Source organism: Callithrix jacchus, chromosome X (assembly GCF_049354715.1).
Source record: "Callithrix jacchus isolate 240 chromosome X, calJac240_pri, whole genome shotgun sequence".
NCBI classification, from domain to species: Eukaryota; Metazoa; Chordata; class Mammalia; order Primates; family Cebidae; genus Callithrix; species Callithrix jacchus.
The window spans coordinates 66,354,627-66,369,308 of NC_133524.1; the positions used below are offsets into that span (position 1 = coordinate 66,354,627).

Here is a 14,682-nt window from a genome sequence, read left to right on the forward strand (position 1 = left end):
ATTCTCCAGGTACAGCATCCAAAAATCCAAAGGATAGGAAGCAAAGGGTAGCATAACAGTTACTGCCAAGAAGGCTGGAGTAGCAGCTCCAGTTCTGCTGCTTCCTAGCTATGTGACCCTAAACAGGTCATTTCCCCTTCTGAGCTTCAGTTTCCTAAGGATGGCAGTTAGCAAGTGCCGAGTGCTTACTGTGTGTCAGGCACTGTCCTACACACCTGCTCCCTGCAAAGGGAGTGACTATTATTTAACTCCCATTTTACAGATGAGAAAACTGAGGCACAGAGCGCTTCAAGCTCTTGCCCAAGGTCACAGAGCAAGTAAAATGCAAAACTAAGACCTGAAGGCAGGTATCTTTGAGACTAGTGATCAGAGCACCTTCCTTTTAGAGCTGCTGTGAAAATTCCCTGAGATGATACTTAGGGAAGTGTTTAGTAGGCTGGCAAGCTGCCCAGGAAGGACTGTCTTCAGACTGTGGGTTTTTGCCACTGGGCTGAGGCTACAAAGGCTAGACCAGCAAGAGGAAGCGTGAGCCTCAGGCATCAAACAGGCCCTGAGGTAGCACCAGCAACCCCGGGAACAGGCCAGAATTCCGCTGGTCAGAAGCAGGGCTCAAGGTCAAGCCTGGGCTAGTGGCCAAGGGAACTCGAACCGATAAGACTGAGGGCAGAGACCATTTTTGTCACTTTTGGATTCCCTAGTGCTCCACCAAAGGAAGTACTTAATAAACATAGGAAGGAAATGGCACTTTAGAGTGCCTCCTATGTACAGCCACTGCACCAGTCCCTCAGGTCCTCTTTAAAGCAGTCCTGTGAGGTTATTATCCCCCTTTAACTGACAAGGAAACTGAGGCTCAGGAAGGTGGAGTGTCTCACTGAGGGCCCAGAGCTGATAAGTAGTCAAGTTACTCTTTGAACCTACAGAAGAAAACAAAAAAAAGGACAAAGAACCCCTCCCATTTATGGCAGGGGAGGAAGGTGCATTTTAACACCTAAATTGACAATACTCTAGTAAACATGGGCCTTACCACCTCTGCCTCACACTACCCATCTGCAGCCAATGGACCAGTTCTACGTCTGCAGAAACAATACAGGATTAGATTTGTATTTATATGTCCTAAGCTGTCACTGACAACCCCTGGGGACTGGGCCATAGAAGCCCCCACCCTCGCTGGCCTAAAAGCTTGTGCTGTGGGACTTTTTCACGTGAGAACAAAGAGACCATCAGGAATTTCCCAATCCCACAGCCCTAGATGAGATCCCAGGTCAGCTACCCTCTTAGCTGAGAGGACGCTGGGCAAGCTTTGGACCTTTCTTTCCCCAGTGCCCTGCCTGGGAGGGAGGAGTCGATGTGGCAGCCATGTCTAATCAGGCGGGGCCCCATGACACAGAAGCTCCTTCATCTGGGCCTGAGGAGGGGTCAGACTGGGGCTCTGGGAGGGGCCAGAGGAGACACAGAGCCCATCTAGCCTAGACCAGCCCACATTCCTCAGCGGGCCTGGATGGGGTGGGCACACGCAACAGGAAGCCAAGCCCTTCACCAAGAGAGGCTCAGCCGCCATCTGTGCATGCAGACAGCAGTGAGCAAAGGGCCTGGGCCAGCAGAGTCAATTGCAAAGAAAAAAAATAGCAAACATTTTGCTTCACCCCCCCACCCCACCCACCATCACGCAACACTCCGATTCCAAAGGGAATGTTGGACTTCTGCTATTTTTCTCCAGACTGGGGCCAGGCATCCGGAGTCAGTCTTGCTAAGTTGCTGAAAGAATGATGGGGTGGAGGGATTCTTTCTACCCAGGGAGTAGTTTTTTTTTTTTTTTTTTTTTTTTTTTTTTTCCTTCTGAACCTTGGGCTCCCACTGCTCCAGCCCAGAAAAAAAGAGCTTGGAAAAATAACAACAAACAACAATAGTCCCATTAAGATGGTATAGTATATTTTTTGTCTATCCATCATTTCGTTTGCTCATTCCCACCACACTATGGGATAGGGATTTTTGGGTCTCATTTTATAAATAAGCAAACCAAAGCTGAGAGAGGGCATATGCTTGCTCAAGACTCGCAGCTAATTAGCACTAAAACTGTTTCAGACCCAAGTCTGACTCCAAATGCTGTGGTCGTTCCACTAAGCAACACTGTCTTAGTGCAAAGCCTCTTCGCGCCTCCAAGAAAGGACCAGGGTGGCCAACGAGGGCCCGCTTTACTTCCCTCAGGAAGATTCCGGCTTGAGTTTAAGTTAGTGGTCGAGCAACATTTTAATTGTCTTTTAATTGTTTCTCCTCAATCACCTGCTTGTTGAAGAGAAGTTACAAAATGCCCTTAGAAAGGAAAGACAATTAAAATTACCTACATCCCACCAGGGAGAGAGAACCACTGTTAGTTAACTTCATGGTAGGCTTCCTGACCTGATCATCTTTTTACTACGCACATATACAGTGTGGAGATCTCTTTTACATACCTGAGATCACGGTGGACCTGCTTTGAGTGCTGGGCCACCTTCCACCCCCACACCATATCTTCATAAGGTCAGCTCGGCTGCGTTCTTCTACTCCCTTGGAGACCTGCTGGAGCCAAAATTTCTGATTCCCCACTGGGGCCTGGCCTTATAGCTGAAAGTCCTGACTGGCATTTTCCCATTTATATCCTGACAATAGACTCCCCACCTCATTACTACATTACTAGATGTCACGTGGGAGGGTCTTTCTTTCACAACTCAGGGTCTCTCTCTCTCGCTCTCTCTCTCTCTCTCTCGCTCTCTCTCTCTCCGTCTCTCTCTCTCTCTCTCTCTCTCTCTCTCACACACACACACACACACACACACACACACACACACACACACCACGGTACTGTTTCATACCTCCAGGCCTTTTTTCATTCAGTCTCCTTTGCCTGAGTTTTCTGCCCTTTTTTCTCCCTCCCTCACTCTTTCTCTGTCTCTGTCATGTATGCACATGTTTAAAAAAAAGAAAGAAAGAAAACTAACAAAAATAAAACCAAAATGAAATTAACATAACAAAAACTCCAAAAGGAAAAAAGAGCACACAGTGAGAAGTGAGGCGCTTCTTGTCCCGACCCGGCCCCTGTTTCTTATGTATCATCTTTCCTGAGATATTCTGTATATTGGTAAGTACAAATGAATATGTATCTTTTGTGAAAGGTAAATGATGATAACGGCCCACTGTTGGACGCCTTGCTTTTGTAAGTTCTTGATTTTTTGATACTGTTGCATGGGAGTAACTGTGGATGTGCCTCATGCTGGGTACAGGCTGTCCTGCGAAGTATCTGACGGCTGTGCCATAATTTATTAAAGCGGTCCCCTAGTCATGGACATTTAAATGCCTTTCTGTCTCTTGCTACTACAGACAATGCAACAGTAAAGATACTTGTACAAAAAAACCTTGTGCTTTTGCGTATGTAACATAAATTCCTACTAGTGGAATTGCTGGGTCAGAGAATATGTGGATTTTAAATGTTAATACATTTTACCAAAGGGCCCTTCAAACAGATGGTACCAATTGACACCCCCACCATCAAAGACAACCAGACAAAGAAAACGTAGAAAGGGCGCTCATCCTATGCTCCCTTTCCCTTCCTGGCTGTTGCCTCTGAGGCCCAGCCCCCTCCCAGATGGGCCAGCCAGGCTCTTTGCTCTCAGGTCACCCTGTGCCTGCCTCCACCTCGCCCTTCACAAAGAAGATGGCAAACGTCTGTTTATCTGTCTCCCACACTGAACTGTGAGCTTTTGAGAGAAAGACTAAGCCCTACTCCTCTCTTGCAGGCCCCAGTTGAACACACCACAGGCAGAAGCTCAATCAATATTTGTTGAACTAAACTAGTCAGCTCTGAACCACCATCTTTGAGTGTGAGTGGGCAGAAATGTGTTTGCTGAATGCAATGTGCACATGGTCCTGACTGAGCAGCACCTTGGACTTGGTTCCCTGGGTCCCTGCGGATCTGTTTCCATGTGTTTGGTGGCCCAATCCCTGATTCCCTTCAGGCTGGCTCCCAGGCCCTGCTTTAGTCACACACCTCTGACTATGAGCAGACACTGTCTACTAGTCCTCAGCTCCCATGGAAGAACCCTTCTATGTGTGTCTTGTTTCTCCTCTTCCTCCTACCCAAGTGCCTGGTTTCTATTGTCTGGGCACCCCGGGCTGCTCTTGCCCTGGTCCCACAGTGTTCTGCTTGGAGGCAGATGACACACAGTGCTTCTGACCAGAGTGCCTGAATGGGGTCTAGCTGCAGCCAGTTGGGGCTTCTATACTGACGTCCAGATCCCCACACGCTCCCCCCTACACTGGGACAAGGATGGATGGGGAGAAAGCATCTTTGCTGCCCTCCCCACCCAAGCAAACATGCTCTTGCTTTGTCTTCAGGATGCCATCACCTTTCTGAACATCGCTGTCCTTACCACTCACCTGGGGTTGATGGCAGGGTCCACTGAAATCAGAAAATGCGAAGGAGTCTGAGGAAATCTTATCCAAATGTGAGAGACTATGAAGTCTCACCCATGTTTTACCTCCTTCTTGGAATAGTGAAACGGGAGGAAACGGGAGGAAGTAAGGCCTGCAGGGGTCAGCAAAACCCACAGCAATAGGCCTAGCCACTAACTAAGTCCCAGGTTGCAGGGCCAAATGCCAAGGCAGGCTGAAAGGTTTGCCCAGGGGTCCCAAAACCTGGCTTGCTCCACACCAGACCTTATGCAAGGCTGGGACCGTGTCAGCAAGCACCCTATCAACTTCATGTTCGTCAGAGGTTCAATCCAGGCCAAAGAGGGGTGTGCTGAGGCGGGCTGCCATGCATTTCTCCATCTGCACGTAAACACCATCTTCTCTCCACAGGCCTTGGGCCTGAGAACAGCTTCTGAAACACTGAGGATTCCACAGGACAAACAGAAAATGGGATAGAGGTTGAGAGTTGAGAGGGTGGCAGGAGGGGAGGGGGCACCAGGGCCTTCAGAGGCTGGGGGTGGGAGTGGGGCTAAGCTTGGTCCAAGCCCCCATGACTCCTACTGGGTTCTCTGAATGCAGCCTCTGCCTGAGCCTACCTTGGGAGAAGAATCTATTCACCCTGTCACCAAGTGTTGCTGGACACTTTTGTGCCAAGCAATGCATGCCAAGACTATAGAAATGGCTCACATAGTTCTTGACTTCAAGAACTTAGAGATGGGAGACACAGAGAGGGAAGGAGCTAGGAGATGTTGAATTTTTTTTTTCTCAGGAGCTGGCAAATGAACTTTGTAAAGGATGAATAGAAGTTAAACAGAGTTGGAAAGGACATTTCAGCTCTGAGATCCCTAGGCACTTCCGTGGAAGGGTTTCACTAGAATAAAGGGCTAAGAGAATGGTAGGGCCTTAGGGCACAGTAAGAGCTTCTGACGGGTTCAGTTGTAGTAGCAGCTGTGGAGACCACCTCAGGAAGTTACTGTACTCTCTTGCAAGACGTAGTGCTTTATGCTTCGAATGATTGACCAAATCCAAGGCTATTTCTTTCTTTCTTTCTTTTTTTTTTTTTTTTTGAGACGGAATTTCGCTCTTGTTACCCAGTCTGGAGTGCAATGGCGTGATCTCGGCTCACTGCAACCTCCGCCTCCTGGGTTCAGGCAATTCTCCTGCCTCAGCCTCCTGAGTAGCTGGGATTACAGGCACGCGCCACCCTGCCCAGCTAATTTTTCTATTTTTAGTAGAGACGGGGTTTCACCATGTTGACCAGGATGATCTCAATCTCTTGACCTCGTGATCCACCCGCCTTGGCCTCCCAAAGTGCTGGGATTACAGGCGTGAGCCGCTGCGCCCGGCCCGAGGCTATTTATTTCACAGCCAGAAAACAAGGCTAGAAATCCGGAAGTAAAGTGTGGTGGGTGACACCTTCAATGAAAATCCAAACAACTTACTCTCATATATGACTGCTTCACGTCTGGAGACCCCTGAGGCCTGCTGTTCTAAAACCATGACTCTGGATGCCAATGACAGGTCCATTGCATCATAAACAGAAATTGCCTGATCCTTGGCCACGTGGAATATCTCATATGATGAGGAAAACAGGCACAAAAGTGGGCTGCGGTGTTGGCAAGTGTGCCACGTGGGGTTCCTAGTTACAAACAACAGAAACTGGTGCTAGTTTAATAGAATCAGAAAAGTTTTACTGGAAAGCTATAAAAGAGCTTGGGGAATTGTCAGAGAGGCTGGAGAATCAGAAACTGGCAGGAGCAAGGGAACTAGACAGCCAAGGACACAGCCACATTCTGCCATAGGAACTACTGGCCACCAGCGCTGTCAGCACGGGACTCACACCACTGTCGCCCCTGTACCACTGCTGCTACCGCCCCTGCTGCCACCACCATCATCACCATAGCAGCGTGAGGACAAATGCTTTAGGACCCCTGCTCCTCTAACTTTCTCCCTCCAGCCTTAAAGTACTGGGCACGAGTATATGATGGGCTTAGTTGACATCCCAGTTTCAAGTCGCAGCTGCTTAGGGCCCCAGGAGCACAGGTTTTGGGGCTGTGGCTTTCCTGGTAGAGCAGGCTTCAAGTCCATGGAGACACTGTGGTGGCATGTTGCTCCAACACCAGCAGGGGGCTTTGGGTGCCGAGTAGGTATCCTTTTCTGTGCTTAGACTAATTCTGACTAAAGGCAAATTAGGATCGCTGCTACGCAATAGCAACAGAAAGGAAAGTCATTAGGACCCAAGTGTGCTCCTAAAATACCTCCTTACGTGGTGCCAGTCTGAGCACAGCAAAAGTTAATGGCAAACCTCCAAAACCCCACCCTAAAAGGGCTCTCCAAGGACTCAGACTCCTGAGCCTCCAAAACCAGCTGAGGTGCTGGCTGAAGGCCAAGGGGAAACCTAGAATGACTTCTGAGGGATGAAGTCATAAATATCAGCTTGACCAGTTGCAGAAAAAAGAGCTGCGGTTTTGACCCACATTTCTGTGCTTTCAGTGAGAGAAGAATGACATCTTGCTTTTCTTTTCTTTTTCTTTCTTTTTTTTTTTTTTTCAGACAATCTTACTCTGTCACCAGGCTGGAGTGCAGTGGCCTGATCTTGGCTCACTGCAACCTCCACCTCCCAGTTTTTAAGCGATTCTCCTGCCTCAGCCTCCCAAGTAGCTGGGATTACAGGTGCATGCCACCACTTCCAGCTAATTTTTGTATTTTTAGTAGAGATGGGGTTTCATCATGTTGGCCAGGATGGTCCCGATCTCTTCACCTTGTGATCTACTCGCCTCGGCCTCCCAAAGTGCTGGGATTACAGGCTTGAGCCACCGCACCTGGCCTAACTTTTTCTAAATTGGAAAACTCTTTGGTTTAATAATGTTCATGAAAATGCACTGAGACTGTAAAAAATATCAAGAAAATTCATTATTTCAGGTTAAAAACAAAAGTGTCCTTCCTCCCTGCTTTCCCCCAATCCTCTGTCCCTCCCCAGAGGGAACCTCTGCCATCAGGCATGTCGCCTTCCAGACATTCTTAGCCATTTTCATATGAAGTTTGGTTTTGTAAGGTTTTATTTTATACAGACATCATACATGTTGCTCTACACTATGCTTTCTTTCTTTAACACTGTCTTGGAGACCTTTCCATGTCTCCAACTTTTAACTGCTGCATAGTTTTAATTACACACTAGCAAAGAACCCAGGTTGGGGTGAAGGACATGTACCACTTGAATATGCTGATAGATAGCTACTACCCAAACTATTCTCGAAAAAGGCCACTATAGTTTATACGCACACGAACTGCATGAATCTTCCCATTTCATCTCTTTCTGGCAAACTAGATATTATCATGAAGAAAAACTATTGCTTTCTAGGCCAGGTGTGGTGGCTCACTCCCGTAATCCCAGCACTTTGGGAGGCCGAGGCAGGCAGATCACCTAAGGATGGGAGCTCGAGACCAGCCTCACCAACACGGAGAAACCCTGTTTCTACTAAAAGAAAAATACAACATTAGTCAGGCGTGGTGGCGCCAGCCTGTAATCCCAGCTACTTGGGAGGCTGAGGCAGGAGAATCGCTTGAACCCGGGAGGCAGACGTTGCGGTGAGCTGAGATCATGCCACTGCACTCCAGCCTCAGCAACAAGAATGAAACTACATCTCAAAATTAAAAAAAGAAAAAGAAAGAAAAACTATTGCTTTCTGATAGATGTAATATGTTTCACTGGTGTGTTAATTTACATGTCACTGATTATGAGTCAGGTTGAATGTGAACAATATCCAGGGTGTTGAAGATGTGGGAAAATAGCACTCAGAAACTGCTAGTAGGAGCATGGATGAGTACAGTCACTTTGAAAAGCAATTTGGCAATATCTAGTTGAGGGAAGATGCTCAAACCCCAGGACCCAGGAAATTTCATTTCCATACACTTACCTCTAGAGAACCTCATACATGTGCACAAAAGTATATCTTTTTAGTATGTTTGTTGCTGCAAAATGCTGGGAAGAACCTAAATGTTCACCAGTAGGGAAATGGATAAATAAAGTGTAGTAATTCATACAATTACATATTTTGTATACAGCAGTTAAAATGCATGAATTAGATCCACATATATTGAAATGGCTAAGTCTTGAAAACACTGTTGAGTGTAAAATTCAAGTTGCAAAATGATATATATGGTCTATCAATTAAATCCATTTAAAAACATGAATACTCTATTTGGATATGGATATTTATATACACACATATACATATATGCACACACTCACATATATGTCTAAAGACATAAACGGGAAGTAAACACACCATCTTCTTTCTTCTGTGGAGGAAAGAAGGTAAATTTGATTGGTGAGGAACTCCAACTGTACCTAAAAAATTTTATTTATTGGAAAGAGAGAGACAAGGGGGGAGGGGGAGGGAGGAAGGGAAAGAGAGAGAGAGAGAGAGAGAGAGAGAGAGAGACAGAGACAGAGACAGAGACAGAGAGATCTGTAGCAAATATAGCCAAATGCTAAAACCTGTTCACTGTGTAGGTGAGTTCCTGTATTTTCCTGTAGCACTTTGTGTGGCATATTTTTTTTCTATTCCTATCTGTGTCACTGTGTTAAGCTATAAAATTGGCATATAGCTTTATTTTTTTGGACCCATTCCCTCTGAGAGTTTCTATTTTCTCAAAGGTGATTTTAACTCATTCATCACTACATTCGGTTTGGACTTAATCCTACCATTATTTTGCATCCATACCATGCTTTCTTACTGTTTCGTTCTTTCCTTTTTTTTTGAGACGGAGTTTTGCTCTTGTTGTCCGGGCTGGAGTGCAATGGTGAGATCTTGGCTCACCGCAACCTCCGCCTCCTGGATTCAGGCAATTCTCCTCCCTCAGCCTCCTGAGTAGCTGGGATTACAGGCACGCGCCACTATGCCCAGCTAATTTTTTGTATTTTTAGTAGAGACGGGGTTTCACCTTGTTGACCAGGATGGTCTCGATCCCTTGACCTTGTGATCCATCCGCCTCGGCCTCCCAAAGTGCTGGGATTACAGGCTTGAGCCACCGCGCCCGGCCTCCTTCTTTCTTTTCTTCCTTCTTCATCTACTCGACCTTTTCCCCTGCAGCAGTCGAACAATCATACATACATACAATACCTACTATTAAAGTCATTGCCCTTTTTTTCTTTTGCAACTGTTGAAGTCAGCATTTCCAGTGAAACTGAAGGTTTTGATGCAAATTTGAGGGATCAGTTAAAAAGTCATTCAGTACCACTGCTTCAGACAAAGCCAAAAAATTCCATTATACCATGTAAAATCAAAAGAAAAACTTTAATAAGCTTTTACGGCACTGCAATTACAGGAACATCGACCCATAACATGCAACAAAAATGATTATGCCTTTTGGACATATTTAACAGATAAACTTGACATTACAAGTAACAGCAACACATTCTACGGAAGAAAACAAATGCGATTTATTTTAACTTTCAGGTTAGAAAATATTCTTACTGCAATCTCAAGTAGCATTTGGAAAGTTGAGTTTTCCCTTTTCTAACCTCTAAAAGATGACATGATTTTTAATGCAATCATACACAAGTGTTTTCACATTGGAAATAATCACGAGGAATCAACAGGTTTAGGCTAACTGACTGATTGGTTTGGTTTCCATTGTTAATTTCAAGAGGGCTCCTGCGGTATTGTGGATTTCAGATGGGGAAAATAACCAGACCAGGAGTAAACAGCCTTGGTCTTTAGAGTGAGGGAGGGAACATGCAGCGGCACACGGGGCAGGTGCCTGACTTCTGAAGCCAGATGGACACACAGGGCTTGTGGAAATAGTGGTGACAAGGCAGCTCAGTTGCCACCTCCCCCTTCACATATTCGCTACAGCAGATGGGGCAGCACATCTCCTGACCAACTGCGCCATGATCTTCAGTGACTAGGATCTCAGGAAGAGTGTCAATGCTCTCCTTGCTTGCTGGTGGATTGGCCACCTCTACATCCACTGCAAGAGACTCTAAGTGCGCAAGGGCGGTTTCCATTGCCTGGGCCAGGCGTTCTTCAAGTGCCATGTAGGTGAGGAACTGAGGATCCACATAGGATATGGCTTCAGCCACACCTAACCCATCTGCAAATCCATCAAAGAGGCTCCAATCCACTTCTAGGTCTTCACTCACACTGGAGTCATCTTCAAGGTTGTTGTTTCCATCCAGCATGAATACCCCTGGTTGCATCAACTCGTGACCAGAATCATTATCCCCCTCACTGCTACTCTCATTCTCATTGTACTGGAGCCAAGGAATTTCTCCTTCTTCCAGGGATGCCTGCTCTTCCTGAAGAGATGGTTCTCGAACTTCTTCAAGGTAATTGCTGCCATTGCTGCCAGCACTAGCCCCGGCACCAGCCCGGGTGCTGGCACTAGCACCAGGGCCAGGGCCGGGGTTGGCACTCACCCTAGCCTGTGGAGGTTCCCGCTCTTCTTTCCCCGGCAGAGTATCCCAGCTTTCGCCACTGGAGGACAGGGTTTGCTCTCGGCTTCGATACTTCCGACGCAGAGCAGCAATCCACTCCTTGTCACTGTCAGAGTCTTCATCGCAGTATTTGTAGTAATCATCACTGTACGTCCAGAAGTCAGGGTCGGCCATGGTGCGTCGTCGTCTTGGCACCTTTTCTGGTTTCACTTGATCATTCCTGGCTTCCCGCTTGTCCTCAGGGTACTTTGGCTCAGAATAGCCACTTGAACTCTCGCCTCTGCCTCTTCTTGCCAGGCCATCCGAATGGCCTTCGTTGTTGGTGGTGGTATCCCTCCACCTCGAAGTACTGTGTGGCATATCATCATCATCATCAGTATCAAAAAAAATTTTTGGTTTCATGCAGTTTGGACTTGCCAGGTTTCTGATTTTGGGCCTGACCACAGGTTCCTCTGCACTCTTTGGGGTGTTTTCCCCACCACCACAAATACTCACAGGAGCCCTGCTGGGACGTGCAGGTAAATTCTGCTCCCTCCTCTCCCTCTCCAAGCTGTCACCTTTTGTAGCCACCTTGCCTTCGGCAGAAGAAGACTGTGAGGCCACACTACTTTGTGGCAGGAAGTCAGCTCTGCTAGCTGAGCATCTTGCTGCAGGGACTGGGTCTAACTTGTCTTGCTTCTCTTTCACATCACGGCTAAAACTAGAGCACTGTGGAGATGGCCCAGCCAAAGACCTTGCCCCTTTCTCTGGGTCATACAGCTTATCATCTTTAAACTTGCCAGTTTTCCCTCTCACTGGCGGTCGCTCAACAGGCCCAGCCCCCTCCTCCTCACTGTCATCTGCCCCATAAGAGTCAATATGTCCATAGGTCATTCCTCTTCTGCTACCCGAAGCCCTGTACTCTCTTGGTGGATACCTGGAATAGTCCTCATTATCAATATTCAGGGTGGTTCCGGAACTCTCACTGTTGTCCCAACTACGACGAGTTGTGGAAAATGGTGATCGGCTCCTCTTGGTGGTTTGACTGGGGGCTGTTCTGTGCATTGGGACTTTGGAGTTCGTCTTTCTCTGGCTGGCAATCCTTTCCCGCTGGCTTGTGGATGGCCTGAAACTGACATAAGCATGCCTTCTTCCATACCTCCTACCTGTATTGGACTGATACCCTCCTGTTGGTTCGGGCCATACAGGCTTGCTAGATTCCTGACCCATCACTCTGACTTTGGAGGGTTTCCAATACAGCTGGGGCTTGGGTAGGAAGGCTCCTGCTCCCAGCACACGTTTTTGAGATGGGAAAGTAAAATCAGTTTAGAATAAAGGAGCAGGGAGATTTACTTTCACTTCAGCAGGCAGGTAACAGAAAGGATAAGGGGCCTTTAAAATTAGTTTCACTTTCTTCTAAGGCCTGGAGTAGCATTCCAGTGACTGTCAGGTGTAGACCTGGAACACATTTTTAATGTTGGCAAAATGATTACAAAAGTAGGTTTGCAGGAAAGCCAGACTTAGGGGAGAATCTGACGGAAGGTGGGGGGTGATCAGATGCTTGGAAGGTGGGTGAAGTACTGTGAAATTGTGCCAACGTGGGGAGAGGAAAGACTGCTGTGGTTTTTTTTTAATGGGGTGTCTGCGTTTTTCTGAGCACTGCAGACACACAGGAGAAATGCAAATTGGAATAGAGTGGAAAATACAGATCACCATGTGTGCATGAGTGCCTATGTGTCTGTCAAGAGGAGAGGGACAGGTGGAAGGGGACCAGCAATCCTGCAACAGACAGATGTTTATGTTTGTAGGGGAAAAATGTATGAGTGTTAGCATGAGACCCATTCTGGGTGTCGGTATGAAAATGACAGGCATGGGTGGGGTGGCTTTGGAGGAGAGGAATGCATGGATGTATGAAGAAAGGGAAGGTGTTTGTGTGTGTAGCTGTATGTGTGGCAGCTGAAACTACAGAAGGATGCCTGTGTTTATGTGTATGTCATGGGCAGGGGAGCGTATGGTTGGCAATGGAGAGGAGTGTCCGAGAGTTTGTGTGTGTGTGTGTGTGTGTGTGTGTGTGTGTGTGTTAGTCAAAACGGGAGGCAAAAATGGAGAAATGTCAGTGTCAGCAAATGCAGCAGGCACAAATGGAAGCCGGGGCTGGGGGGCAGCACCGGAGAGAGATGTGCTTGAGGTGGATGGAACAGAGGCAGACAATCAAGGAATGATGTCTGCCTCCTGTGTGGATATGGCAAGGAGGGTGGCAGGTGGTGTAAACCCGTAGAAGGGTTTATGTGAGTGTGAGTGTGCGCACCTCGGGGACCAGCAAAGGAGAGCTGTGTCTGACACATGTGACAGAGGGAGCAGGAGAGGAGAGCATTTGAGAAGGGGGTGTGAATGAGCACATGTGGCTGCATATGTATGTCACTGCTCAGCAATAGAAGGATGTCCGTATGTGTGTATATGACAGGCAGTGAGAAGGAGTGCGGCCGGAGGGGGTGTGTGTGCTCAGGCATGTGTTCGTGAGAGCACGCAGAGGCTGAGCAGGGGAGGGGGCCGCTGCTAGAGGTGTGTATGTGGTAGCTGGGTAGAGGAGGGGGAAGGCACGGGAGAGTGTGAGGGTGTGTGCTGCGTGTGCCTGCGCATGCGTGGGGGAGGGGACGCACTGGAACCTTGAGGATGGAGGGGCAAGGAGGGGGCTGCAATGCAAGGCTTCTGTACGCGCGCCCGTGCTCGCGAGACACGGAGGGGTGAGGGACACAATGTCATAATAAGAGGTGGGAAAAGGCTATCAGGTCAAACAGGAGACCCAAACCGATGTGGCAAGGGAGAGGGAAAATGAAAGAAAAGGGCGTGCATGGGTCTACTTCTCCCTGAGAATAATTATTTTTTCTTGACAAATTTTTCCCTGGGGACGGTATTTTTACCTAAAAATCTTAACCATTTACCATTGACAAAACAACAGCAAAATATGGGAAGAAAGGCCACGGAGTACTCCGCAAAGGCGCTGAGGAGGGAAGAAGGAAGGAAAGGGGAGGAGAGGCAGGGAGAAGTGGGAGAGGGCCGCGACCACCACTGCCCTCCCAATAGCAATGAAAGCCACTCGAGTGGGGACCGCGCCACACGCAAGGGGTTCTGGCAGAGGAGGATGCAGCCCCAGAACAGGCCGATGGAGGACACGGGCCTCACTCTGCAGTCAGGTCCCGCGTCCACCCCACCCCTTCCCGAGGGGCGAACCTGAAAAGCAGTTCCCAGGAACCCCCCAAAATCCTCGCCCCTATGCCTGGCCACTAGCCCCAAGCCCGGCCACTCGCGCCACCGCCAGCTCACCGACGAATCAAGGAAACAATCAGCCTTTCACTCACCAAGTCCAGAAAGCCACACGCTCTTCAGAGGAGCAGAGCTCTCAGACCTCCGACCACCACGACCGCCAGAGCCGCTGCTCCCGGTGTTGAGCTCCTCCCCCGCCAGACAGCAACGGGGCGGGCAGCTACTGCGGCGGCGGAAGTGATTCTGAAGTCAGCTGGAGCCCGCCCCCTTAATGTGGCGGGGGCGGCAGCTGCTCTCCACAAATCAGTGTGGGCCCGAAAGCATTATTTCATCTTAAATGATGAAATCGTCAAGGATACAGAAAAGGACAGCGAAAAATGTCATCATCACCCAGTTTTAACAAATGTTAAACATTTAGCTTAATTCCCTTCTGGGTTTTTTAATAAAATGAAATTTGCAGATTCTTTCTGATTAAGTCCAATGTGAGAGTAATTACGTTACTACATCACATCCTACGTTATGTATTATGGTTGTACTGAAAGTATTAAAACTGT

General features: G+C 47.9%; 1 protein-coding gene across 3 annotated transcripts; it reads right to left on the minus strand.

Annotated features, from left to right (window-relative positions):
* Positions 1-9,724: 9,724 nt before the first annotated feature.
* Positions 9,725-14,337, minus strand: PJA1 (praja ring finger ubiquitin ligase 1). 3 transcript variants are annotated; one of them, XM_035288337.2, is made up of 2 exons: positions 14,224-14,337; positions 9,725-11,990 (listed from the first exon to the last, which is right to left on the minus strand). In XM_035288337.2, exon 2 carries the CDS (start codon positions 11,927-11,929, stop codon positions 10,166-10,168), a length of 1,764 nt encoding a protein of 587 aa, XP_035144228.1. In that variant the 5' UTR covers positions 11,930-11,990; positions 14,224-14,337; the 3' UTR covers positions 9,725-10,165. The 3 variants fall into 3 exon arrangements, with proteins under 3 accessions (XP_035144228.1, XP_035144227.1, XP_035144226.1); XM_035288336.3 differs by having other exon boundaries at positions 9,725-11,996; XM_035288335.3 differs by having other exon boundaries at positions 9,725-12,322.
* Between the last annotated feature and the right edge of the window lie 345 nt (positions 14,338-14,682).